This window comes from Stegostoma tigrinum, chromosome 8 (genome assembly GCF_030684315.1).
Source record: "Stegostoma tigrinum isolate sSteTig4 chromosome 8, sSteTig4.hap1, whole genome shotgun sequence".
NCBI classification, from domain to species: domain Eukaryota; kingdom Metazoa; phylum Chordata; class Chondrichthyes; order Orectolobiformes; family Stegostomatidae; genus Stegostoma; species Stegostoma tigrinum.
This window is the reverse complement of record NC_081361.1, coordinates 50,539,381-50,566,332: the sequence shown is the minus strand read 5'-3', so window position 1 is coordinate 50,566,332 and position 26,952 is coordinate 50,539,381. Positions and strand designations below refer to the sequence as shown.

At 40.4% G+C, this 26,952-nt stretch overlaps 1 protein-coding gene across 3 annotated transcripts in view; it reads right to left on the bottom strand.

Moving 5' to 3' along the window:
• The window catches only part of pde4ba (phosphodiesterase 4B, cAMP-specific a), a 504,383-nt gene that overhangs the window by 138,233 nt on the left and 339,198 nt on the right, over positions 1-26,952 (bottom strand). For all 3 annotated transcript variants that reach the window (XM_059647868.1, XM_048539254.2, XM_048539255.2), the window contains one exon: positions 18,076-18,270. In XM_059647868.1, coding sequence (XP_059503851.1) covers positions 18,076-18,270 — 195 coding nt within the window. The remainder of the gene's footprint in view (positions 1-18,075; positions 18,271-26,952) is intronic.

Below are 26,952 nucleotides of genomic sequence, written 5' to 3'. Positions count from 1 at the left end.
TCCAGGGAAGACGGACAGGTCAAGGAGGTGGGATGAGGTTAGTAGGTAGGAGATGGAGGTGCGGCTTGTGGGGGGAGGAAGGGATGGGTGAGAGGAAGAACAGGTTAGGGAGGCAGAGACAGGCTGGGCTGGTTTTGGGATGCAGTGGGGGGAGGGGAAGAGCTGGGCTGGTTGTGTGATGCAGTGGGGCATGGCGACGAACTGGGCTGGTTGTGTGATGCAGTGGGGGGACGGGACGAACCCCCTCCCCCCACTGCATCACACAACCAGCCCAGCTCTTCCCCTCCCCCCACTGCATCCCAAAACCAGCCCAGCCTGTCTCTGCCTCCCTAACCTGTTCTTCCTCTCACCCATCCCTTCCTCCCACCTCAAGCCGCACCTCCATTTCCTACATTCTAACCTCATCCCACCTCCTTGACCTGTCCGTCTTCCCTGGGCTGACCTATCCCCTTCCTACCTCCCCACCTGTACTCTCCTCTCCACCTATCTTCTTTTCTGTCCATCTTTGGTCCGCCTCCCCCTCCAGAACCCTCTCCCCATCCCCCTCTCTGATGAAGGGTCTAGGCCCGAAACGTCAGCTTTTGTGCTCCTGAGATGCTGCTTGGCCTGCTGTGTTCATCCAGCTTCACACTTTATTATCTTGGATTCTCCAGTTCCCATTATCTCTGATGCAAAGGAATTTTGAAAGATTTTTGAAATACCAGGGAGCTAGTATGAAAGAAGAGTTGAGGAAGATCAGCCATGATCTTGTTGGAAGGGTTGATGTAGGCTTGAGGGACATTCATTTAAAAATAAAACTACTTCACCATTTTCTGAAGAAAGGTCCAGACCTGAAACATCAGCCTTCCTGCTCCTCTAATGCTGCCTGTCCATCAAGCTCTACACCTTGCTACCTCACCTCCTTTTCCTTTTTGCCTATTCTGAAGTATCAAATAAATATTGAATATTGATTTTCTAGTTTTGGCTACTCTGTGACCCTTCCTCTGTAGTAGCAATCAAATTGGTTATTTATTTCTATTTGTACTGTCAGCTCATCTCCTTTTATTACAAATGCAGCTTGCATTCAGATTTTTTAAAAAAGCCTTAAGCTTTGATCTCTCTGGTTCTAAGTTCTGCTGCACTATTTTGAATATATCTTCTAACTCTTCCTATTACCCTCTGATTACTGTTAGCCTTTTCATTACCCTACACTTAGGAATCTCATTTATTTTTATTATTTAAACTTCCCATCAATTGAACCTGCCCCTTCACTAATTATTTAAAACCCTAGTTATACAATTTGCCAGGACACTGGTCCTAGTATGGTCCTAATTTCTCCCACACCAATCTTTAAACCACATACTTAGCCCTACACTGTATTATTTAGACAATGCCAATTAGCACTGGGGTCAGATAGTAATCTGGAGATCACCATCATTGTGGTTCTGTATTTTAATTTAGCCCCTAGCTGCACATAATCCCTCAGCAGAACCATCAGACAGCATTTATATGGATCTACTTGTGTCTAATTGTAGACAGAGAATTAAACAAGGCAATTTGTAACTAAAACGGTTACCTGACATCACAAGTTCCACCTATCATGATATAAAGGGCTACTCCTGGGAGGAATTAACAGAACAACTACAACTCTGGTGATCTCTAAATTCTATATCAGAATGTTCCAATTGCAGTAATCCTAATCTTTGATATGAGTCTGATGTCTTAGAAGTGACTATCATGCATCTCAGGCGTAATACAACATAAAGGAATAAATAAATAATAAATAAAACTATTTAGTGTTCATCACGATTGAGCTAATTTTCCTTCAAAAAATGTTTCGTGGGCATCTTTATCCAGATGGTACGAAGCCTGGAACGCAAGGAACTATAGTTGACAAAGGACCATGGGAATCCTTCTTCATAATAGATTATTGGCTATGTAGAGCTAAATGTGTAGTCTTTGATTCTGCACCAGACACTAGTGATCTAGCCAATAGAACTAACTGACTGCACCTCCCCCAATAGGTTAGACTAATATTAATATGGATTGCTGGGAGTGAATCCACCCAAGGCATCTCAGGACCTAACACCCCATCTTTTATTAACTACCACTAAGTTGGTTACAATAAGGTTAACTTAAAAGGATCCCTTCTCTTGTGAATAGCTTTGACCCAGACAAAACTTATATTTTAAAGGAACCACTTTTACAAGGCTTTCTTAAATTAACAAAGAGTTATTAATTACACCGTGCAAGAAGAAATACTAACACAACACGCATACACACTGTGAGAAAGAAGGGTGAATTCAAAATGATGAAATTTAGATGTAAGGATTATCTCCCAAATGTTTGTGAAGAGTAAGTAGTTGAACATTGTAGCAGTTGTGATAGGGCTACTGTTCGTGTTGATGGTAATACTTAATTTCATATTTAAATTAGTTTCAGATCCTTAGTTTTGCAGATTGTTTGAGATTCTTTTGATTGGGATTGAATTCCAGCATTCAGGATAAGACAGAGCCCTTTTATTGTCCTGTTTCCCTTGTGTCTGGTTGGTAGCTAGCTGACATCTAAAACTCAGTATGAGAGAGGGCCTTTGTCATCAACACAGGGGTGGCTAGGGGATAGTTCTTCGACTGTGACCGTCACAGCACGCTACTGCTTGAACCCAGGTTAGTACACACAAGAATGTTTATCCCATTAGCACAGTCCAGCAGAGTTGAATTTATTTTTCAACCCCACTCCTTGTATATTCTTCAAAGGAAACGTGGGACATATCTATAGAGAGTGGCTTGATTTTGAGCAGAGGTTTTATCAGCCATTGTATTTTTGTAGTTACAGGGTCAAAGTTCAGTCTCTAAGTTTTTTTTGACATGGTCAGGTATTACATCCCATTAGCCTCACAGTTTTTACCAATCTGCCACTTTAATTGGCACTGTAGCAGTCCTGTATTTTTTTTAAAAAATACGCATTTTGGAATTAAGGGCTAAAATCATCCAATGTAATTTGGGATTCCAACACATCAGTATAACAAAATATAAATTACTATTAATGCTAATGTTTTTGGTAGGATATTGAAGCAAATACTTATGTCATTTAAAAGACTGTTCGATGCATTAATAAAGTGCTTTGCAACTCTGGGGGGGCGGGGGGATGCGGGGTGGCGTTTTCCCCTGTAGGGGTATGATAAGCAACGTTGGGACTGTGGGGCAAATACGGCGAGTCGTAGAATCATACAGCATGGAATCAGACTCTTCAGTCTAACCATTCGATGCTGAACATAATCCTAAACTAAACTAGTACCACCTGCCTGCTCCTGGCCCATTTCCCATCAAAACTGTCCTATTCAGGTTATCTATCTAAATGCCTTTTAAACATTGTAATTGTACCCACATCCACCACTTCCTCAAAAAATTCATGTGACACACAAACAATCCACTGTGTAAAAAATTTGCCTCTCATATGATTTTTAAATCCGTCTCTTCTCACCACGTTTTTGTCCTCTAGCCTTGAAATCCCCCATCTGAGGGAAGGCATAACTACCGTTAACTCTATCTATACCTTTCATTATTTTATAAGCTTCTATCAAGTTGCCTCTCAAGCTCCTATGCGCCAGTAAAATAAGTCCCAGCCTATCCAACCTTTCTTTGTGACTCAAATCTTTCATGCCTGGCAACATACTGGTAAATCTCTTTGGAGCCCCCTCCAGCTTAATAATATCCTTCCTGTAACTGGGCACAGTATTCCAAAAGAGGCCTCTCCAATGTTCTATACAATGTCAATATGACTTCCCAATTCCTATACTCAAAGGACTGAGCAATGAAGGCAACATGCCAAACATCTTTAAAACATACTGTCTATATATGAAGGAAACTTAAAAGAATTATATATCTACACCACTAGGTCTCTCTGTTCTACAACATTGCCCAAGGCCCACCATTAATTGTATAAGTCCTACCTTTGTTTGTTGTACCAAAATGCAATGCCTCACAATTATCCAGATTGAACGCCATCTGCCATTTTTCAGCCCATTGACCCATTTGAGGGAGACCCCTCTGTAATCTACTATGCCACCAATTTTGGTGTCACCCACAAACTTATTAACCATGCTTTCTATATGCTCAACCAAATCATTTATATAAATGTCAAACAAAAGAGGACCCAAAACCGATCCCTGTGGAACACCAACTCCAGTCAAAAAGCAAACCTTCACTGTTACTCTGTCTCCCGCCGTTAAGCCAATTTTGCATCAAACTGGCAAGCTCATCCTGAATCCCATGTCACCTAACTTTAATAATTAGTCTATCATGCGGAACCTTGTCAAAGGCTTTACTAAAATCCAAATAAACAACGTCTAATGCATTGCCATCATCAATCTTTTTGATAACTTCCTCAAAAATCTCAGTGAAGCTTGAGACATGGTTTTTCTTGCACAAAACCATGCTGACTATCACTAATCAATTTTTGCTTCTCTGAATGCTCATAAATCCTATCTTCTACAATCATCTCCAACAATTTACCCACAACCAAAGTCAGACTCTCACATCTATAGTTCCCGGCTTTTCCACACATCCTTTCGCAAATCAAGGTACAACATTAGCCACCTTCCATTCATCAGGCACCTCACCCATAGTTATAATGATGCAAATATTTCTGCAATACTTTCTCTAGGCTCCATTTCTTTCTCCACAGTAAAAACTGATGTAAAATATTCATTTAACATCTTTCAGGGTTCTACACAATGACAACCTGCTTGATATTTAAGAGGCACTACCCTCTCTTTAGTTAGCCTCTTGCTCTTAATGTATTTGTAGAATTTTTTTGGATTATTCTTAACCTTATCTGCCAATTCTACTTCATATCCCCTTTTTGCCTTCATGATTTCTTTCTTAAGAATGTCCCTAAACTATTTATATTGATTAAGAGATTTTATTGAACCAAGTTATCTGTATCTAAAATAAGATTCTCTTTTATTGTAGACCAGAACCTCAATATCTTTATACATCCATTATTCCTTGATCTTACAAGCCTTACCCTTCACTCTAACAGGAATATAATGCTTCTGAACTCTTAACATCACACACTTGAACGCCTCCCACTTGTCAGATTTCCTCTTACCTCCAAAAAGTCTACTCTGATCAACTTTGAAAGTTCTTGTCTCATACCATTAACATTTTCCTTACTCCAATTAAAATATAACTTTTATGGAAGGCTTATCCTTTTCCATAACCATTCTGAAACTAATAGAATAATGATCGCGAGACCCAAGGCCCTACTTTTGCTTCAGTCATTTGCCCTGCCTTATTGCTGAAAAGAAGGTTTAGTTTTACTCCTTCTCTAGTAGGAGCATTCACATATTGATAAAAAAGTTTTCTGAAACACATTTGACAAATGCTTAACCATCCAAACCTTTAACACTTCAGTAGCCCCAGTCAAAGTTTGAAAAATCAACATCCCCCATTATTACAACTTTATTATGCTTACACATATCTGAGATCTCTCTACATATTTATTTCTCAATTTCTCTCATTACTGGCAGGCCTATATTATAATCTCATCAAAGTGATCTTTCTTATTTGTAATCGCTACCCATATATTTTCACTGGATGATTTTTCAAAAATATCTTCCCTAGTTACAAAGGTAAAGTATTCCATAATCAAAAATCACCTCTTCCTTTCTTGTGTTGGGTTTTTTGGTAGGGGCAGATGTAGCACCTCCTGTGGTTGCAGGGAAAGGTGCCGAGGATGGTGGGGCTAGCGGAGAGTGTGGAGCGGACAAGGGAGTCGCGGAGACAGCAGTCCCTCCAGAAGGCAAATGAGGGTGGGGAGGGAAATATATCCTTGGTAGTGGGGTTAGATTGCAGGTGGTGGAAGTGGCGGAGAATGATGGCGGAGGTTTATGAGGTGATATGTGAGGACAAGGGGAATTCTGTCTTTGTTTTTATTGTGGGGAGTGGGTGTGAGGGCTGAGGTGCGGGAAACGCAAGAGATGTGGTCGAGGGCGTTTTCAACCATTGAAGGGGGGGAAGTTGCAGTCCTTGAAATAAGAGGACATCTGATTGTTCGAGAGTGGAATGCCTCATCTTGGGAGCTGATGCAGTGGAGGCGGAGGAATTGGGAGTGGGATATCACATCCTTGCAGGAAGGTGGGTGAGAGGGAGTGTCGTCTAGGTAGCTGTGGGAGTCAGTACAGAGATTGACCAAAACATCAGCTTTCCTGCTCATCTGATGCTGCCTGGCCTGCTGTGTTCATATAGCTCCACACTGCGTTACCCCCTGCTTTCTTGCCTCCTTTTCTTTCCTTCCTGTAGAATTTAAAACCTGCAACGTTGAGCTGCCAGTCTTGTCCATCCCTCAGCCAAGTTTCTGTAATAGCTATGACATCCCAATCTAAAATCTTAAATTCACTGTGTTCTGCTTTAATCGTTTCCCTAAAAATGTCTTTCATACCAACATACACAATAATTTCTGGTTTCCCAGTCTCACCGTTAATATAATGCTTGAAACATTTCAAGATGTCCTTAATTCTAGCACCAGGAAAACAACAAATAATCCTAATTTATAATCACTGCCACAGAAACACCCTGACAGGAGAGTCCCTTATAACAATAATTCTATTAAATCTTATCAAATGCTGCCAAACATGGGAATGAATCCAAGTGTCCAATAACTACTGTCCCTTCCACTTTCCTCAGAGAGACTATCTACAGCTACAGCTTTTTCTACAGCTCCAAATAGAAGAATAGTCACTGGAGACTTCTGAACTACCTTCTTATCTTTCTGGGAAGTCACTCTTCTATCTGACTTATTCTGCTGCGTAATAGAACTTTTCTAAATCTACTAGCCATCTTACTCTGTACCTCATATATGGCCTTTTTAAACATTAACCCTAAAAAAGGAACCTCTCATTCACTCTTTATATGTAAAATAAACAATCTTTCATTACCTCCAGAAAATAATGTTAAAATGAAAAATATGAAACATATGTAGCAAACCTATAAAACTTAAATAACAATCAATCACATAGTTGATTAACTGAATAAAATAAAATCTCCTCTTCAATAAATTCCTCAAACAAAAAAATCTTCTCCAGATTGACCACGTGTAGGACAGTCCAAAATGAAAATGCAACTCCTTATTTTAAAAACAATGTTCAGTTTTTCAAAAAAACTCTCTAAATTACATATAGTATTTTCTAACATCTGAATTTAGAATTTAAAAAAAAACCTCAGCTGTTCATTACAGATTCTCAAAAACTCTTAAAAATGTCTGCTTGAAAAAAACATTGCAATATATCCTGTTCGGTTTTTTCGTTTTTTTGTTTAATGAAACAAAATGAGCAAAAATCTTATGCTAGTAAAATATAACTATTGTAATAACTGTAGGAAAAACAATAATAAATATTTAACTAAACCTGCAATCCCAGGGGCAGATGTAAGATCCAAGCTGCCCGTCTTGTGGAGAATGAAAAGAAAATCAGAATTTATGTAATTTACCCCATGGCCTTGAATGCAACTTCAGAATCTTGCAATCAAGCAGCAATTACATTGTGTCCATGAAACTGCAACTTATGAGAAACACAACCTGCCCCTTCAAATTCATAAGGTTATATAGTACAGAGTGGTCCTTCGGCCCATTAAGTCTGTACCGTCGAGTCATTCCTCAAGGAATGATGCACAAATTCCCACATGTATAAATCAGAGCGTGGCTCATTTACAATTTATACCAAAGATAATGATGTCAGTAAAGATATTATATCCTAATTCACAGACAACACCAAGAAAGGTAGGAAAGTATGTTGTGAAGGAGTCAAAAGAAGGTTGCAGATGGATACAGATAGATTGAGTGAGTGGTCCAAAAATCTGGCACATGGAGTATAAAATGCTAAAATGATACGATGCTCACTTTGGCAGGGTGAAAAATGGAGTAAATAATATGGTATTTTTTTTATTAACCAACAGTGAAGGTGGTGAATATTTTTAAGGCAGAGTTAGATAGATTCTTGTTAGGCAGGGGAATCAAGGGTTACCAGGAATAGATAGGAAAGTAGAATTTAAAACAGATACAGATCAGCCACGATTTTACTGAATGGCAATGCAGGCCTGAACAGTCAAAGAGACTGTGTTCCTATTTCATACATTTGTGTCTGCTCAATTTTTATGTCATTGGCTTGTTTCAAGGAATAACCAGAGACTGATGTAGCATGTTTCAATCCTTGACCAATTAATGCATCCAGGATGTAACTGATACCATTTTTTTCTAAATCACTTCTATTCATTGCTCCCTCATGATGTGAATCCAGGTGCAAGGTGCTTTCTACTGCATCCATGTTGCTTTGAGAATGACCTGTCACCAATATGCAGAGTTTGTCAACAGAAGAGGATGCCACCCCAGCACTGTTCAAACTGTACATGGCCATCAATACCAAATTCTTGAGGTCTGCACCAGGTATCGTGGGACGTCCGTGACTCCTACATACGACAGAACTCATGTTTCAGCGGGCTTTCAAGGTTTTCAGCAATTCACAGATGCCTGCTGGGAGACAAGGACTAACCCATTCCAGCATGACTTACAACATCTTTATGAAACAGTCAGATTGGTGCAGAAAAAGATACAACGCTGCTAACATTCACACCAAGGCAGATGGTACAAAGATAAGTAGAGGGAGAAGTAGTATTGAGGAGGTGAGGGGGCTGCAGAAGGACTCGGACAGGTTAGGAGAGTGGGCAAAGTAGCAGATGGAATACAACATGGGAAAGTGTGAGGTCATACACTTTGGTAAGAAAAATAAAAGCATGGACTATATTCTAAATGGGGAGAAAATTCAGAAGTCTCAGGTGCAAAGAGAGTTGGGAGTTCTAGTCCAGGATTCTCTCAAAGTAAACTTGCAGGTTGAGTCAGTAGTCAGGAAGACAATGGGGTTGACATTTATTTTGTGAGGACTTGAATATAAAAGCAGGGATGTACTACGGAAGCCTAATAAGATCCTAATCAGGTCAGATTTGGAGTACTGTGTGCGGTTTTGGGCCCCATATCTCAGGAGGGATGTACTGGCCCTGAAGAGAGTTCAGAGGAGGTTCACGAGAATGGTCCAAGGAATGAAAAGTTTAACATATGAGGAACGTTTGAGACTCTGGGACTATACTCATCGGAGTTTAGAAGGATTTGGGGGGCATCTAGTTGAAACCCACAGAATACAGAATGGCCCGGACAGAGTGGATGTTGGGAAAATGCTTCCACTGGTAGGAGAGACTAGGACCCAAGGATAAAGCCTTAGAGTAAAGCGAAGACCTTTTAGAACAGAGATAAGGAGAAACTTCTTCACCCAGAGAGTGGTGACTCTTTGGAATTCACTGCCACAGAAGGCTTGGAGGCCAGGTCATTGAGTACAATTAAGACTGAAATAGATAAGTTCTTGATTATCAATGGGATCAAAGGTTATGGGGAGAAAGTGGGAGAATGGGGTTAAGGAACTTATCAGCCATGACTGAATGGTGGAGCAGACTCAATGGGCCAAATGGCCTAATTACTGCTCCTATGTCTTATGGTCATGGTGGAACATACCATAGGCCTCGAGATGAGACTGCTTTGGCAAGGCCTTATAATTCGCCGCAGAAAAGATACACCATATTAATGTGACATGCTGTGCCCTTCAGAACTGGAGTCGACAAAGCTGAGGATACCCTTGATGCAGAGGAAATGACGGATCAACAGTGAATTTCTGAGGATGCAGATAAGGATGAGGACCATCCAAGACAGTATGACAGAGCAATGTGTCATCAAACCAAGAAGATAGATAAACTAATTGAAACTTATTTCCAGGATGAATGCATTGGTTTGGGATTCATTTAATTGTTCAACATTCTGCTGGTGATCTTGTCAGCAGTTTCTGCCAAGTGCAAAGAATGTTGACCTTGTTATTCCTTGAACCTTTTGTGCTATCGAATAAATTTCTCGTTATCCATTGGAGTGTGCATTTGGTATCTTTAAAATTAGCTAACCCTAATTTTAGTTATGGATCCTACTGAATGTTAGGGAGAAAGCTGCAGTGAGTAAGACAAAGATAACAAGGTGTAGAGCTGGACGAACACAGCAGGCCAAGCAGCAGCGGAGCAGGAAAGCTGACATTTCAGGCCTAGACCCTTCTTCAGAAAATGAGTAAGAAAATGAGAATGTGAGTAAGACAGTGCACTAGACAACATGACACTAAAGTTAGGTAGCATTTGATGTGTGTGTCTGGACATCATATTTGAGTGTTGTGCAGTAAAGTCTCTCATGAAAGCCAACAGGCTGACAGTAAACCTGAGCAATCTTCTGACCATTCCGTTACTGGTAACTCTTCAAATGTTTTGGAGTGTGCATACACTGTTAAGTTGTCCTGACATGAGTATTCTCCAGGACAGCACTGAATCTGTGAGGAACTGTGCTTGGCACACCTTTTCATGCACCACGAGCACATGTGGATGCATGACTGCCCACTCTACATCTTGCGCTCCCTTGAAAAAATTGATAAATAGTATCAACCTTCTTTCTGCATTGCTGGGAATTCTTCCTGATCTGGAACACAGCACTAGCTCAAACTTCTGTTTCAGTCCAGGCTGGATGATTGCCACAGAAAGCCACATTATCAGCTGGGAGAAAAAGATAGTCATTATCTTCACCTCCTTGTCCATTAAAACTAATAAGGAGATGGTTGAATAAGCTTTCTCAGTGAAAAGGTACTGGTTGAATCACCACCCAGAAAATGAGAAAAATATAAAAGTTGACATTCCTGTGCAAGACTTAGAGAATGTTGCTCTCTGACACTCTGTGAGAAGCATCATCTATTGTCTTCTGGATGAGTCGTGAAGCCAGTGCTCTGCTGTGTATTGTAAAAGATCCCACAGCACTTTTCCAGTACACTGGATTTATTCCTGGTGTCCCAGCCAACATTTATAACTCCATCTACATTAGAAGTCATGCTTCACCCTCTGTGACTGAATCAAAATCCTGGAACTCCCTCCCTATCAGCACAGAAGGTGTACCTATGGCAGATCAACAACAGTGGACACAGAAGGTGGCTTATCATCAGCTTCTCCAGGGTAATTTAGGATGGACAATAATTGTGGGCCTTGCCAGAAGTGCCCACTGAAGTAACGCCACAGAGGCCAGTATTCTGTCATCAAGTCACCCTTTATTTACACATGCATTGTACTCGACAATGGTCTAGTTGCCACAGAGCCAACTCTGAGACTGAACAGAACTTCTGAAACTCCTGTTTATATCTGTCAGCCAGGACTCCCTGATTAGGGCTGTTAACCTGAACCAGGGAACTCATATTCTAGGAGATCCATCCAGCTGACTTTGTTACAATCACTACATCCACATCACATGAAAGGAAGAAAAACAGATTATCAGGTCAATATTGAATTGCTCTTTTTATGGACTTAGTATACACAAATTGGTGTGACATTTTCTACATTGCAGTGACGAGTCTTCAGGAGTACTTCATTAGCTTTTAGATGTTTTCAGCATTCTATAGTTATGAAAGTTGCTATCTAAATGTAAGCTATTCCTTTCATTTTCTCTCCTCTTCCTTTTGCACCTCTATATTTCCTTAAGACCTGTTACATCACTACTTATCCAGGTCTGATAAAAGGTTGAGTTGAAAATTTAAGATAACAAAGTGTGGAGCTGGATGAACACGGCAGGCCAAGCAGCATCTTAGGAGCACAAAAGCTGACATTGCGGGCCTAGAACCTTCATCAGAAAAAATGAACGGTCTAGGCCTGAAACGTCAGTTTTTGTGCTCCTGAGATGCTGCTTGGCCTGCTGTGTTCATCCAGCTCCACACTTTGTTATCTCGGATTCTCCAGCATCTGGAGTTCCCATTATCTCTTAGAGCTGAAAATGTAATTCTGTTTCTCTCTCCACAAATACAGACTGACCGTCTAAGTACCTCATGAATATTCTGTTTTTATTCAGATTTCCAGAATTAATTCTAATTTGCTCATGTACTAGACAAATATTGTTGATCTGAAATTTAATTCTGGCACCAAAGTGTTTCATGAACATCAACTTTTATCTTTCTGAGTACTCTTGAATGCTTTTTCTTACAGTCATAAATGCAGCAATTACCGTATCACATCATAGTATAAAGCAGCATTGAGCAAACTTCAAACTTGCAAAAGAACACTATAATCGTTCTTTCAATTCAACTGGACTCCACTTCCAGCTCTTTCTCAAAGTGATACTGGTTGCATTTCTGGCACAGAGCATGTCCATGGAGACATTCAAGTTTTCTGACGTGGAGCTTACTGGCAGTGGGGAAAATAGCAAAGCAGTAAATAAAATTAGAAGAGATTTATTATTGGCTCTGAATGATTAACATCTGTTTAGTCGAAAATCAGCCCCAGAAACTGAACAAGTGACTTGCATGATTACTCTTCATCTAGCTCAGGGGCTGGTACATGGTCTCGTTACTTTGTACTGGAGTAATTGCATCCCAATTTGTGTTGCAAATATTGCAATGATGGAGGTAGCCTAAATATCCTCAGCTTTCTCCATCTAGATAATGATTAATTCAATCAGGGCTCTTGTTCCTGAACACAATCCAGTGACATTTGCAAGTGTGGATGATTGTTAAGGACAGAGCTGTGCTAGAATTTGAACACCCTTCTTGCCAAACGGCCTGTAGCTAGTAACAGATGACTTTGTGAGTATGTTTTCCTTTGCTAACCAAATGACACATTGGGAGATCAGAAGCATACAGAAGGATGGCTACAATTTAAATATATGCATGGCTAATAATCATGATTCTCAGTCAACGGCATATACTCATACGATTCATCCACTTATTGTTAAACCTCACTGAACAAATGACGATTCAGACAAAACATGACAAAGGAGCCAGCAACAATGGAACTTTATGCCAGTATGAGTAAGCTTCTTCAGGAAATTTCCTGTTTTTGGCAAGTTTCTGTTATATTAATTTTTCATTTTATGCTTATTTTCATGGCCCAGTGGTCAAAATAATCAGTACTTCAAAATATTGCTAAGCCAGAAGCAGAAAACTGCAGAAATGGGAAATCTGAATTAAAACAAGAAATTCTCAGCAGATTAGGCAGCCTGGGTGGACAGGGAATCTGTTGATGACCTGAATGTTTTGATGCAAACATGCTGACCAGGAGCAGGAGTAAACCATTCAGCTCCTCAAGCTTGCTCCACACACTGAATAAATTAATGGCTAATCTTATTGTAATCTAAACTCCACATTCCCACCTGCCCCAGATAACCCTGAACAGGAGTCACTGGACATGAAACATTTACTCTGGTTTCTACCCTCAGATGCTGCCAGACCTGTTGCGTTTCTCCAGCAATTTCTGTTTTTGTTTCCAATTCCTAGCACCGGCACTTCTTTGCTTTTTTAACACCTACTTCTTGATTCTTGCACAAGGGAAAACATCCTCGACATATCTACTCTGTCAAGACCCCTCAGGATTTTATGAATTTCAGTTGTCAACTCTTCCTATTCTGAACTCCAATGGATACAAGGCCAGTCAGGGCAGCCTTTCTTCATAAGGCAACCTGCTAATTCCAGGTATTAGTCCAGTAAACCTTCCCTGAACTGCCTCCAAAGCAAATACATTTCTTCCTTAAATAAGGTGAACAAAACAGTGCACAGTAGAGAGAGACGGTAGTCTTGTAGTAATATCACTGCACTAATAACCTATAGGTCCAGGCTAATGTACTGGGCAAAATTTATGCAAATCCATTCTGGGAGCTGGTAGAATTTGATTTCAGTTAATGTATTTGGAACTGAAACTTTGTGCCTATGATGGAAACCCTGAAAAAGACATATTTTGTCGTAAAAACCCACCTGGTTCATTAATATTGTTTAGGGGTGTATAACATTATCTTTACCTGTTGTGGTGTATGTGTGACTTCAGGCCCACAGCAACATAATTTGCTTTTAATTGCACTTGGAAACCATTCAGTTTAAATGCATTTAGGGATGGGCAACAAATGCAGGTCTTACCAGCAATGGCTATATTCCATGAAAAAATGTTTTAAAAGTGTTGGAAGAAGGGCTTTGTGGTGCATATAAACCAATTGGGTGAAATTACCTGTTTATGTTGCTTGAATATTATGCAATACATTGTTTTCACCATTTGCACCTTTTGGTATATGAATTCCAGTTCACTGGACTCCTAGATTGCCTGCACTGCTATTTGCCAGAGAATTAGCATGTTAATGTGCAAAAGTCAATAGTTTTGAAAGATAATGCAGCTTGTTTGACAAAGCTTGCTTGTTTATAACTATTTACATTTGGGTACTGTCTCAGTGTTGGTGAGATCCAAATGAAGTACAAACTTTATTGTTTATTTATTGTTAATCTACTCTGGAAATCATCTGCTGCAGTGACTTCCATTAGAATTATGTAACAGCTTCAAACTCCCAACTAGCGAATTCACCATTCCCTGTGTACCACTAACTCACAAAAGCTAAAATCTCCGCCTTGATTCTTAGCCTTTGCTGAATTCACTAACCTCACCTGAACTATTTTTTAAAAAGACAAACTAGCAATTAGGAAACCTACATTTGGTATGTGAGCTTTTGGCCATTTGGCAATAACTGGATCAAACTCGACTGTGATGCCCTGTTCCCCAATGCTTTAGTCACTTGTTGGCATTTATTATCTAGATTGATTGAGTCGAGATACAGATCTGCTGCTGGAAACTTTGGTAAAATGTTCCAGCAGAAGGAAGGGTAGAAATTTTCAGCACAGGTACTTTACTCCCTGTTTGTTTTCTTAAGTTCCCTCCTGCCTACAGATCTGCAAAGCATTGGCATTTGTGAACAAAGTCTTTTTTTAGCAAAAGGGAGTTAGCCAAAAGATTACACAGCATATGTACTCTGCTACAAATTAATATTCTGCCACACAAATGGAAACTTGCAAGACTCAACTAGTCAAATATTTATATTTCATAATGAAACATTTAACTAGTTTCTTTTCATCCAGGAAGACTATTTTCATCGAGTTTATAGTGCCATATTACATATGTGAAAAACTCATTCTTTTTCATATAAAAATTGTCTTTAACATAGTAAAATTTCTTGAAACTCTTTACAGGATCATTATAAGATACAATTTCACACTGGGCCACGTATGACATACCAGGGAGAATACCAAAAGCTGATCGGGGGATAAGGTTTAAGGGACATATTAAAGGAGGAGAAATTAGAGAGGTTCCAGGGAGGATCTCCAAAACTCAGGGCCCTGGTAGCTGAAAACACCTTAATGGTGTAATGATTAAAATTTAGGATGCCCAAAAGACCAGACAGGAGGAGTGCAGATATCTCAGAGGGTTAGAGAAGATTACACAAAGAGTAAGGAATAAGGTCATTAAACAATTTGAAATTAAGAAAGAGAATTTGCAAATCATTGAATTTCTTATCCCAGAGTCAAAGCAGGTCACTGAGCCCAGGACTGATGGGTAACTGGAACATCATGTGGGTTTAGACATTGGTAGCAGAGTTTTGCCAACCATAGGTTTACTGAAGGGTGTTGTGGAATGCTAGCTAGCAGATTAGAATAGTGATAACAAAGGCATGGGGAAGGATTTTAGCAGATGGTTATCTGAACAGGGGTGGAGTTGGACGATGCCGCAGAGAAGATACTTTTCTTATGATGCAAAATTTTGGACTTAGAGTCAGAGAGTCATGGGCATGCACAGCTCCAAAACAGAAACTTTGGTCCAACTCGTCCATGCTGACCAGATATTATAAATTAATCTCGTCCCATTTGCCAACATTTGGCCCATATCTCTCTAAATCATTCCTATTCATAATCCCATCCAGTTGCCTTATAAATGTTGTGATTGTATTAGCCTCCACCGGCAGTTAATTCCATACACACACCACCCTCTGTGTGAAAAAGTTGCCCCTTAGATCCCTTTTAAATCTTTCCCCTTTAACCTTAAAACCATGGCTATCCTGGAGAAAAGACCTTGACTATTCATCTGGTCCATGCCCCTCATGATTTTATAAACTTCTTTAAGCTCACTCCACAGCCTCTTATGCTCCAGGGAAAATATGTCTAGTCCAGTCAGCCTCTCCCAATAGCCCAAACCCTCTAAACCCTGGCAACATCCTTGTAAATCTTTTTCTGAACCTTGACTTTACAAATGCATATAAATCCTGTCCCTCAGAATTGCCTCCAACAAGATGCCCACCACTGATGTCAGGCTCACCAGTCTACAGTTCCCTGGCTTTTCTTTAACACCTTTCATAAGTAATCGCACCACATTAGCCAACCCCCAGTCTTCCAGCACCTCACCTGTACCTATCGATGATACAAATATCTCAGTGATGGGCCCAGAATCACTTCCCTAGCCTCTTATAAAGTTCTAGGGTACATCCGATCTGGTCCTGGGGATTTATCCACCTTTATGTATTTTAAGACATCCAGCACCTCCTCTTCTGCAATTTGGACACTTTAAGACAGCGACATTTATTTTCCCAAGTTCTCTAGCTTCCATAGCGTTTTCCACAGTGAACACTGCTGCAAAATATAAACGCAGCTCCTGCAGTTCCACGCATAAGTGGCCTTGATGATCTTTAAGGGAACCCTTCTCTCCTTAGTTACTCTTTTCTCCTTAATGCATTTGTAGAATCCCCTTGGATTCTCCTTAAACCTATTTGTCAAAGCTATCTCATGTCCCCTTTCTGCCTTCATGATTTCCCTCTTACGTATACTCCTACTGCCCTAATGCTCCTCGAGTGATTCATTCAATCCCTGTCCTCTTACCCGACATTCACTTGCTTCATTTTCTTGATCAGACCTCAATTTCTCTAGTCATCCAGTATTCCTTACACTAACTATATACCAGGATTCCATCAGAATCTTCTTCCCTCAGATCCCTGTTCCATGCAATCTGGCATAATTTGACATCAGTGATGATGAGATCCAGGTATTAGCATAACATGATGTTGAGATGTTGGTATTTGACTGGGTGGACAAAGTCAGAAGTCAGACAACACGAACTGACTTTACTTGATAAAGCAGCAGCGTTTCAAAAGCTTGTGATTTCAATAAACCTGTTGGACTATAACCTGGTGGTGCGTGACTATTAGTATAACTGCTATTAACTGCGCTTGCAACGCAGTGAAAGAAGCCTTTTTTTAAGGAAGTGGGAAGTAAAGAATGAATGATCTATTTTTATTAAGAAATTCTGGGATTATCTTGTACCCATTAAGTTATGCAACGTTCTCTCAGTGACAAGTGAAAGAAATCCAAGAGACAAAAAACCTGCAGCCAATCTTATTGTGGATAAAAACTAAAGAACAGAAAAACAAAGATGAATAGAATCAATAGAAAGAAGAGGGAGAATCAAGAATGGTGGAAAAAGAACCAAGGGGATACAAATTATAAGCTAAGAAAAAAAGAGGGAGAAAGAAAAGGAAGAGAAGGAAAGGAAGATGAAGATAAGGAGAATAGCACTTAATTCACAGTTCTAATACGGAGAAAGGATTATGAACTCAAGCTTCACAATGATACAAGTGCCAACTGAGGAGAGTTATATTTTCACTGTCTTTTAATTTTGTGAAATTGAATCTGTGCATCCAATTGTCAATGCACCGAGAACTACTCATTGGTTTAATCTATCAATGTGTTCTACCAGTGTGTTCTTTTTGCAAATGATTGGAAACAATATAATTTGTTTTAATACTTAAAACATGAATGGCGGTTCACAAAACTACTTTAAATTGTTTTCACTTCAAAAGATTAGCTTTTGGACAAAACTTTGTGTCAGTTTGTTTTATACAAAGGGCTTTGTCTACCAGTTTTGCTGGAGTGAGGCCACTGTGTCCAGGTGATTTTTGATGGGTAAAAGTGTTTCATCCTTCAGTAACTAAGACATTCAATGCAGTTGATCTAAATTTAGCTAATGAAGCTCAGCTCCCCAGAGGATCCAAAATCAAACCCCAATTAGAATAGCTGACAAGTTAGGTTGCAATTTTAAAACATATTACTCCTTGACACTTTGCCCCCACTTCATCTGAAAGCATCAAATCCAAATTTTACATCTCTGAACGCTACAAAGTTACCAACCTACTTACATTTCACTTGCAATTGATGAATTCCTAGACATAGATTTTGGTGACAATTCATAATCACTGTCTGAGCGATACAGAAAGGATTCTCGTCGTTGGTTGTGGCTTGGGAAATTAGTGTGCAATACAAGTCCTGATCCAGGGCTGACCTGAGGATCCAATGGACTCCGGCCTGGAGAAGGTCCATTCTCAACATCAAAACTATTAGAAACAAAAAAAAAAGCTGTATTGGCAAATGCTTACAGGTAACATAAAGGTTATGACTGAATCTATCTTATTACATAAATTTTATTTTCATTGATTTGGTTGAACGATAAATAATTTAATATATATGGTAGATACATGCCTGATTCTCTGCCACTTAAACTATGAACCTGCCACCACAAGAATAATCAATAAACAAGTCCAATCAAGTTCTTCAAATTGATCAACATTTACCAATTGCAAAACATTCGAGTTGTATGCATGTAGGATTGAAAAAGCGGTCATAAAACTTGTAAGAATGAAGAGATTGTATCACATCTTGTTAAACAACAGAATGTCAGAAATGTTACAGCAATTACTAGTATTATTGGAAAGGTCCTGAAAATGCTAAATAGACCTTGAGTATGATAAATAAAGACAGTCTTACTTCAAGGTTTTTTCATAAACTCTATAAGAACTTTGTTTATTCAGCAATTGGAAGCAATATCCTGAGCAATAGAGCTCTATGCAGTAACTTTCTGTAAAATAGCTGGAACATATGGACGTGGGCTATAGAAAAAATTTGAATCAAGAACCACAGCCTGTATTTACATAGCGCCTATTCAACAATTGATACACTTGGTAGATGCAGGCGTTTGTTACTCAGGTGAAAATGCCCTCATTTCAAGTTTTTGCAAACCGTAGTACAATATAATAGCAATTCATGCACAGAAAAGAAAGATCTTTATCAATGTTTAAGAGCTTCAGCATTCTAACACTTCCGCTGGCTGTATTCAACAAAATAGAAGTAAAAGCCACTGATTAAACTCGCCCAGGAATAATAAAGTGCGTTCTGGCCTACTAACAATGCATGTTGATGTAGATCTGCTGTAGTCTCTAAAGTCACTCATGTCTTGCAATGTGTGACAGTCAACATAGGAGCACGAGTAGGCCACTGACTCCTCAGGCCTTCTCTGCCATTCAGTAAAATCAGGGCTGATCTTATTGTGGTCTGAATTTCACTTTCTTCTCTGAGTTTAAAAGTTTTGGCTCCATTGTTTATCAAAAACCTATCCAATGGAGCCTTGAACAAATTCAACGTCTCAGCCTCAACTTTCTGGGAGGAAGAATTCCAGGGAGTAATAGTCACCGGAGAGGAAGAGTAAAGCCTCTCACCTGTCTTAAAAGGGACACCACTTATTTTTAAACCATGTTCCTAGTTCTCACTGAAAACAAACAATCCTGGAGATCACAGCATCCATGGAGAGGCAGCAAGCTAATGTTTCAAGTTTAGATGACTCTTCATCAGAGCTGACATGAAGTGTGGAGGGGGCAGCATTTATGCTTTAGTTTGGGGTGGGGGTGTGTGGCTCTAGGGTACTGGTCGAGAAAAGATGTAGATTGTTCAGAGTAAGTGATTGGAATGTGAATGGCCCAGATCTTATGTCTCTGCATGAGGAAATCCTCTCCTGGTATTTACCCCATCAAATCCTCTCAGGATCTTCTATGTACCAATAAGATCATCTCACATTCTTCTAAACTTCAATGGGTATAGACCCTGTCTGTTAAGCTTTTCCTGAGATATATCGTTCATCTCAGGAACGAGTCAAGTGAATCTCCTCTGAACTGTTTCACTGAACTAAATCAAAAAAATCCTAATAAATGGCTACATGGAAACACAAAATTACTCAAAGCTAAAAGGATCCTCAAGAAATTACTCAAACACAACTTGATAAGGACTTAATGGTTATGCCCAAACATCCTTAAGTAAATTTATGGAGAAAAAAAAACATTTTAACAACCTTCCAAAATGTTGTAAAGTAAGGAATTTTGTCCAAGGACTGGAAGATGAAAAATGTGACATCCTTGTCCAAATGAGATGGGGATAAAAGAAATAGATGCCAGTTAATTTGGTTTCTGATAAACCACTAGGAGTGGATTTTGCACTCTCTGTGACTGGTAGACAAGTAGATAAAGCATTTGCAAGAAAGGTCTTGCCCTGTACTTAGAATTATAGCTGTTGCTGCAGACATCAGAGGCTGGCAGCAGAGGGAGTGGCCTAATGGCTCAGAACAACAGGAAGGTCTTGACGCTCAAAAATCCATTTTCTGGCGTTCAGTCTTCCAATGTAAGCCCTTCCAGCAAATGAGAAAGAAAGTGACTCAGAAAGGCCGGAAACTCCATTTAGTGATAAAGTCCAATGCTTGTCCTTTGTAGGCATCTGTTGTAGAAGCAAATATTCTGCTTCCTATGGAAAATAAAAATAATGCAAAGCCACTCTGTTCAAGCTGCTGTTCTTTTTTGGAAAATAGAATAGGTGAATCAGCTCCTCAAGTCTATAATACAGGATGAAATTCTTGAATACTTCAAGAAATGTTGATCTGAAGATATGCTAAGCACACTGTGCTTTCAGAAGCATTTCAAGTGTTTTAAAAATATTGGTCCTTAGTTCAAATTTCTGACATAATACTCTAATTGATAACAGTTTAACACCAATGACTGCATTATTATAGAATCATAGAATGGTTACAACACTGGAGATCCTATGACTCATTATGACCATGTTAGTTCTCTGACAGAGCAACTCAGCAAGTTCTGGCCTCCAGCCCTTTCCTTATCACCCTACAAATTTGAAACATATCCAATACCCTTCTGAAATCAATGACAGAATCTGCATCCACTGCTTTCTCTAGCATTACCTTCTGAGTCCTTATGGTGGTCTTAGTGACATGGGCTGTGGTAAGGTCCATGGCAGAATCAGACGAGCAGTCCGGTAAGGTCCGTCTCAACATCGGGAGTATCTTACACCATCTTTTACACTTTTGACAACTGGCTTGCTGAGTTTCTCATTTTAGATGGCATTATTAGCGACAATTGCAAATTAAGGGGAATTATTGTTTATTAAGTGCCCTATTGACAGTCCGCCCATGATATTAATATTCAGCTTCCAATTTTATTGAACAAGCTAAGCATCAAGAAAACTTGATATCGGAACTAGAGGATACCGAGCAACTTCAGCTCGTTGCTTGTTCCCAAGGATCTCCATGTTGCTTACGGCCAAACATATCAAGACATGATCCATGAGCGCCTGCCACACACATGCCACTTTCATTGACATTAGCATCTGACATTTCACAATCCCTCATGACCATCATGGTACCTCTTTGAAATACTCGCAGGGCATTCAGAAAGCAGGGATTTGCATTACAACCAGCACTGAAAGGCTTCCGCAGGGACAGGCATCCACCTCACTGACTGGATCAAGTTGCATTGCAGGTCTACTTCTGTGTTCTCTTATTATTTGTTCACACTCAAGGTCAAGGTTTAAAAGTAGTCTTCATTGTAGTCTACTGTATGCACCCATCAATTAGGCAGATTTGGCACAGTGTAGTCACGGGCTCCCATAATTGATCAAGGGATTCTTCACAGTCAGGCAGTCAGTTGCGGTGTTCAGGTGTCTCTCTGCATTTTAGGAGCGAGTCACAGTCAGTCCTGTGTTTTCAAAGTGTTCAGGGAAATATACAGCAAGAGGTCTGGAGTTGTCCAGATAGATTGCTCAAAGGAGTGTGTCTAGTCAGTCTTCTGGTTCCACCCAAAGAAACTAAGGGAAACGGGATAGGTGTTGTGGATGGAAGGGGATAGGGCAGCCACAGCAGTGGGAAGGAGACTCAGCAAGTTATTCAAGAGGTTGGGGGCTACAGGTTGTTGGGTAGTGGTGAAGAGGGATGAAAATTGTGAAGTGGGTCAACACTGTCTGCGATGGGGAGATCTTAAAGAAAACACCTATCCTTTGCATGACCCCTTGATCAAGACCATGAGGTCCCTGTTGGAGAATCATAGTGCCATCTTCCTCTTCTCCGGCATGCTCTAGAAACATCCTTGATGGAGTAAGACAATACCAGAATGCCAGTGCTCATCCAGGTGCACAATAGCCTTTTAAGCTAATGCTTTAGAAAAGTTAGCTTAACTACCTGCTTGTGCACTCATTACTGACCTCTGAGGAACTACACATTATACCTTCTTCCAATCTAAAATAAATTAGTCAGAACTACTATTTCTGTCATTCACCCACTTTATTTCCATTTTACTCCAGAGTTTTCATCTTTGCTAACAAGTTTATCATGTGGCCCTTTCATCAATTTGTTAAAAGTCTATTTAGGTCACATCAGCTGAATCAATACTTCATTGCCTCACTAAATGATGTATTCAAGCATTTAAATAAGATGTCCTACCACAAATGGAAGATGACAGTAGTTGAGTGTCAGTCATTTCGATCCATGGGCATCATTTCAGGAACTCCTCTAAGTAATATCCTACGCCCAAACATCTTCAATTGCTTCATCAAAAATGTTTTTTCCATCATAGAAGCAGTATTGGAAAATATTGCATAACATTCAATAATGTTCGCAACTTCTACTTCAATGAGGCAGTCCATGTCCATATGCGAAAGGATCAGGACAACATCCAGGCTTGGGTTGGTAAGTGAAAACTGACTCCAGTTCCAAAAACTGAATGTGAAACGTTAATTTTTTTTTCCACTGATGCTGCCACTGATGCTACTGAGTTTCTCCAGCACTTTCTATATTAAACAGCCAGGTTATTGAAAAAGTGCTGCTGTAATCACTCACAGCATCCTTATTACTACTCAGGCCAGATAAGCTATGTAATTCTGGACACATGCTGAACCTTACTGACCTCTGCACCATCCGTGACTCTCTACTTTAAGCAGTGCAGCCATCAGGAGCCCTAGCATTCTTTCGTTTATGATAAACTGTGTATTGTACTTATGCCAACAATGTCATCCACAATTGGTATAATGATACATTTCAACATGATTCATATAATATTCCCTGTAAAAACAGAAAACAGCGTTGAGAGATGCCAGCATCCTTATAAATGAAAAGATATACACACCTCTAATTTCCACAGAGATTTTCCCAAACTCCCACCATAATAACAATGGATATCCCAGAGAAGTAATGTAAATAATCAGCAGTACAGTTGGAGTTCTCTGCTGATTTTCCAAAAGGAAAAAGGAAACTGCTCAACTTCTATCCCTAAACATTACTTTATGGTGTCTCCAAGTTCACAATCTCTATTAGAAGTGTTATGTGCAGAATATAATTACAACAAATATTCAATTACATAGAACAGTGCCATAACTATTTTGCACTGGTTGGAACTGAGGTTCGAGTGCAGTGCAGGCTGATTAATTAAATTACATCCTCCCCTCAGTGCTGGGTTCAGGACTTCTTTGTGAAATACCAGTTCAGAGAAAAAGCAAACAAAGACTGACAGAGCAATAACACTGGACTATTTTGAATATCCCAATGAGCTAGGAATAAATGTCTATGGTCAATGCATTAAGAGTCTAATGATGACTATGAATTCTTTATTGATTGTTGTGGAGAAACCCATCTGGTTCACTAATGTCCTTTAGGGAAGGAAACTGCCATCCTTACCTGGTCTGGCCTACATGGGACTCCAGACCCACAGAAGGTCTAGACCCAAAACGTCAGCTTTTGTGCTCCTGAGATGCTGCTTGGCCTGCTGTGTTCATCCAGCTCCACACTTTGTTACCACAGCAACGTGGTTGCCTCTCAACTGCCCCCGGGCATTTCGGAATGGGCAATAAATGCTGACTGGCCAGCAACACCCTCATCCCATGAATGAATAAAGGAAAAAAAACACAATTTTGGAAAATGAAGTAAATAACTGATGTGACAGTAGGATAGTAAAAAATGGGCCCCTAGTGACAAAGGCTATCCCATGTACACATGGCTGATAATGATAGTGAGACATTCACACAGTAAGACAGGGGTGTGCTAAAACTAAATAAATCTCAAACATGCACCAGAGCCATCATGAGCCATTATACAGTACACCACTCAGGTTCTTAAAATGCATTTCTGCTGCCTTAATTAGTTTGGTTCTGCTCCGCAATATACATGGCAGAGGCTGTCATAAATAATACTGTTCAGCTGTGTATTGCTCAACCTGTTTATGCAACACGGTGTTGTAAATTGATGAACACAAAGGAGATCAGCTCCACTCCAATGATGAGGATTTGTCAAAGCCTTCTACCCCACTTGGCCTTTCACAGGTGCCAAAATCATAGGTGTGCAAGGAAAGCAAGGTCAACTTGATTTAGAGATAATGGGAACTGCAGATGCTGGAGATTCCAAGATAATAAAATGTGAGGCTGGATGAACACAGCAGGCCAAGCAGCATCTCAGGAGCACAAAAGCTGACGTTTCGGGCCTAGACCCTTCATCAGAGAGGGGGATGGGGGGAGGGAACTGGAATAAATAGGGAGAGAGGGGGAGGCGGACCGAAGATGGAGAGTAAAGAAGATAGGTGGAGAAGGTGTGGGTGGGGAGGTAGGGAGGGGATAGGTCAGTCCAGGGAAGACGGACAGGTCAAGGAGGTGGGATGAGGTTAGTAGGTAGCTGGGGGTGCGGCTTGGGGTGGGAGGAAGGGATGGGTGAGAGGAAGAACCGGTTAGGGAGGCAGAGACAGGTTGGACTGGTTTTGGGATGCAGTGGGTGGGGGGGAAGAGCTGGGCTGGTTGTGTGGTGCAGTGGGGGGAGGGGATGAACTGGGCTGGTTTAGGGATGCAGTGGGGGAAGGGGAGATTTTGAAACTGGTGAAGTCCACATTGATACCATATGGCTGCAGGGTTCCCAGGCGGAATATGAGTTGCTGTTCCTGCAACCTTCGGGTGGCATCATTGTGGCAGTGCAGGAGGCCCATGATGGACATGTCATCAAGAGAATGGGAGGGGGAGTGGAAATGGTTTGCGACTGGGAGGTGCAGTTGTTTGTTGCGAACTGAGCGGAGGTGTTCTGCAAAGCGGTCCCCAAGCCTCCGCTTGGTTTCCCCAATGTAGAGAAAGCCGCACCGGGTACAGTGGATGCAGTATACCACATTGGCAGATGTGCAGGTGCACAACCAGCCCAGCTCTTCCCCCCCACCCACTGCATCCCAAAACCAGTCCAACCTGTCTCTGCCTCCCTAACCGGTTCTTCCTCTCACCCATCCCTTCCTCCCACCCCAAGCCGCACCCCCAGCTACCTACTAACCTCATCCCACCTCCTTGACCTGTCCGTCTTCCCTGGACTGACCTATCCCCTCCCTACCTCCCCACCCACACCTTCTCCACCTATCTTCTTTACTCTCCATCTTCGGTCCGCCTCCCCCTCTCTCCCTATTTATTCCAGTTCCCTCCCCCCATCCCCCTCTCTGATGAAGGGTCTAGGCCCGAAACGTCAGCTTTTGTGCTCCTGAGATGCTGCTTGGCCTGCTGTGTTCATCCAGCCTCACATTTTATCAACTTGATTTAACAAGGTTTACACAACAATAAAGAATTTGCATGACCATCACTCTATTGCAGTCCTGCATTGTAGATCTTGCTCTGGTATCTTCCTTTGCCAAGTTAAGCATAAACCAATGTCTTCTACTAACTATAATAGAATGGGGAGCAGTACATTGTCACAGATATCCGCCAATGAGAGCTCATAAGGATATCCTTTTAACAGCCTGCCTTACCCAATTATCCTAATTCAGAACTGCCTTTAAGTTGCCTTGTTTGTAACTGCATCTGTCTCATTTATATCCACTAAAAGTAAAGTGGGTCAATATCCTCTAGTGTGCATAGATGGGAGGCCAGCTGTGCTTGCATTTTAAGGCACATTCCACAGAATGATCATCACAGAATTAACAAATCACTTAAACATTCAATAAAACATTTGTGCCATACAATTCCAATCACAACAGGAACACTATGTCTTTCACATAACCTCAGCCTTACTTTCAAAGGAACATGCAGCTTCCAAAGTTTGCTACCTTACAATTATGAAGTCCATTTACCAATTGTGCATCCATTTACCATTTTGTTACAGCCACCCTCTTAATTAACTTCCCTCGAATTTGATGTTATCCACAAATGTTGATAGGGTAACTCTGATTCTAGACACCAGATGACGTCTATAAATGGTGACCAACAGTGGTCTCTCAGTAATCCCTGTGGAACAATACCTCCCACTTTTTACCAACCTTAATAAGTACTTTGTACATCTACTCTACTTTTTTAAAATTTTGTAGCTGGCTGCTATTTGTCTTACTTCTTGCCTTCTGACTCCATGCATTCTGATATTTGTCATCAGTCTTCTGTGCAGTATCTTATCACAAGACCTTTTAAATTCCTAAATATATTACATCCACCACATTATTGTGTACCTGAGCATGTGTGTCTGTCATTATGCGTATCTGACGTGTGTCCAGTTGTGTACTCAGGCATATGGTTACAATTTTTTCCACATAATATTTCTCAGGTATCTATTAAATCTGATTTGTCAAAGTTTCAGACACTAACTCAGGATGAAACTTCCGGGAACAATCAGAAAAAATAAGGGAATTGCTCACCACAATTTTATACTTCCCAGGCAATTTCTACAGTGGTCAGCATTTTGGGATCTCTGATGATCCAGCTATGGATTTTGGGTCATACATCCAGTCTCTGAATATCTGGAAATTTGAAGATCTGGGTCATAATGTTTTCAGATGCTTGATATTTATCATTAGATTTTAAAATATCAATTGCATTGCCTTGCTCATAGCTAATGTTAAAAAAAGTTGTTTTTTAGATCCCTGGACTTGTTCTATCACCATTTTTCAATGCAAGATGTGATGTAGGGCGAG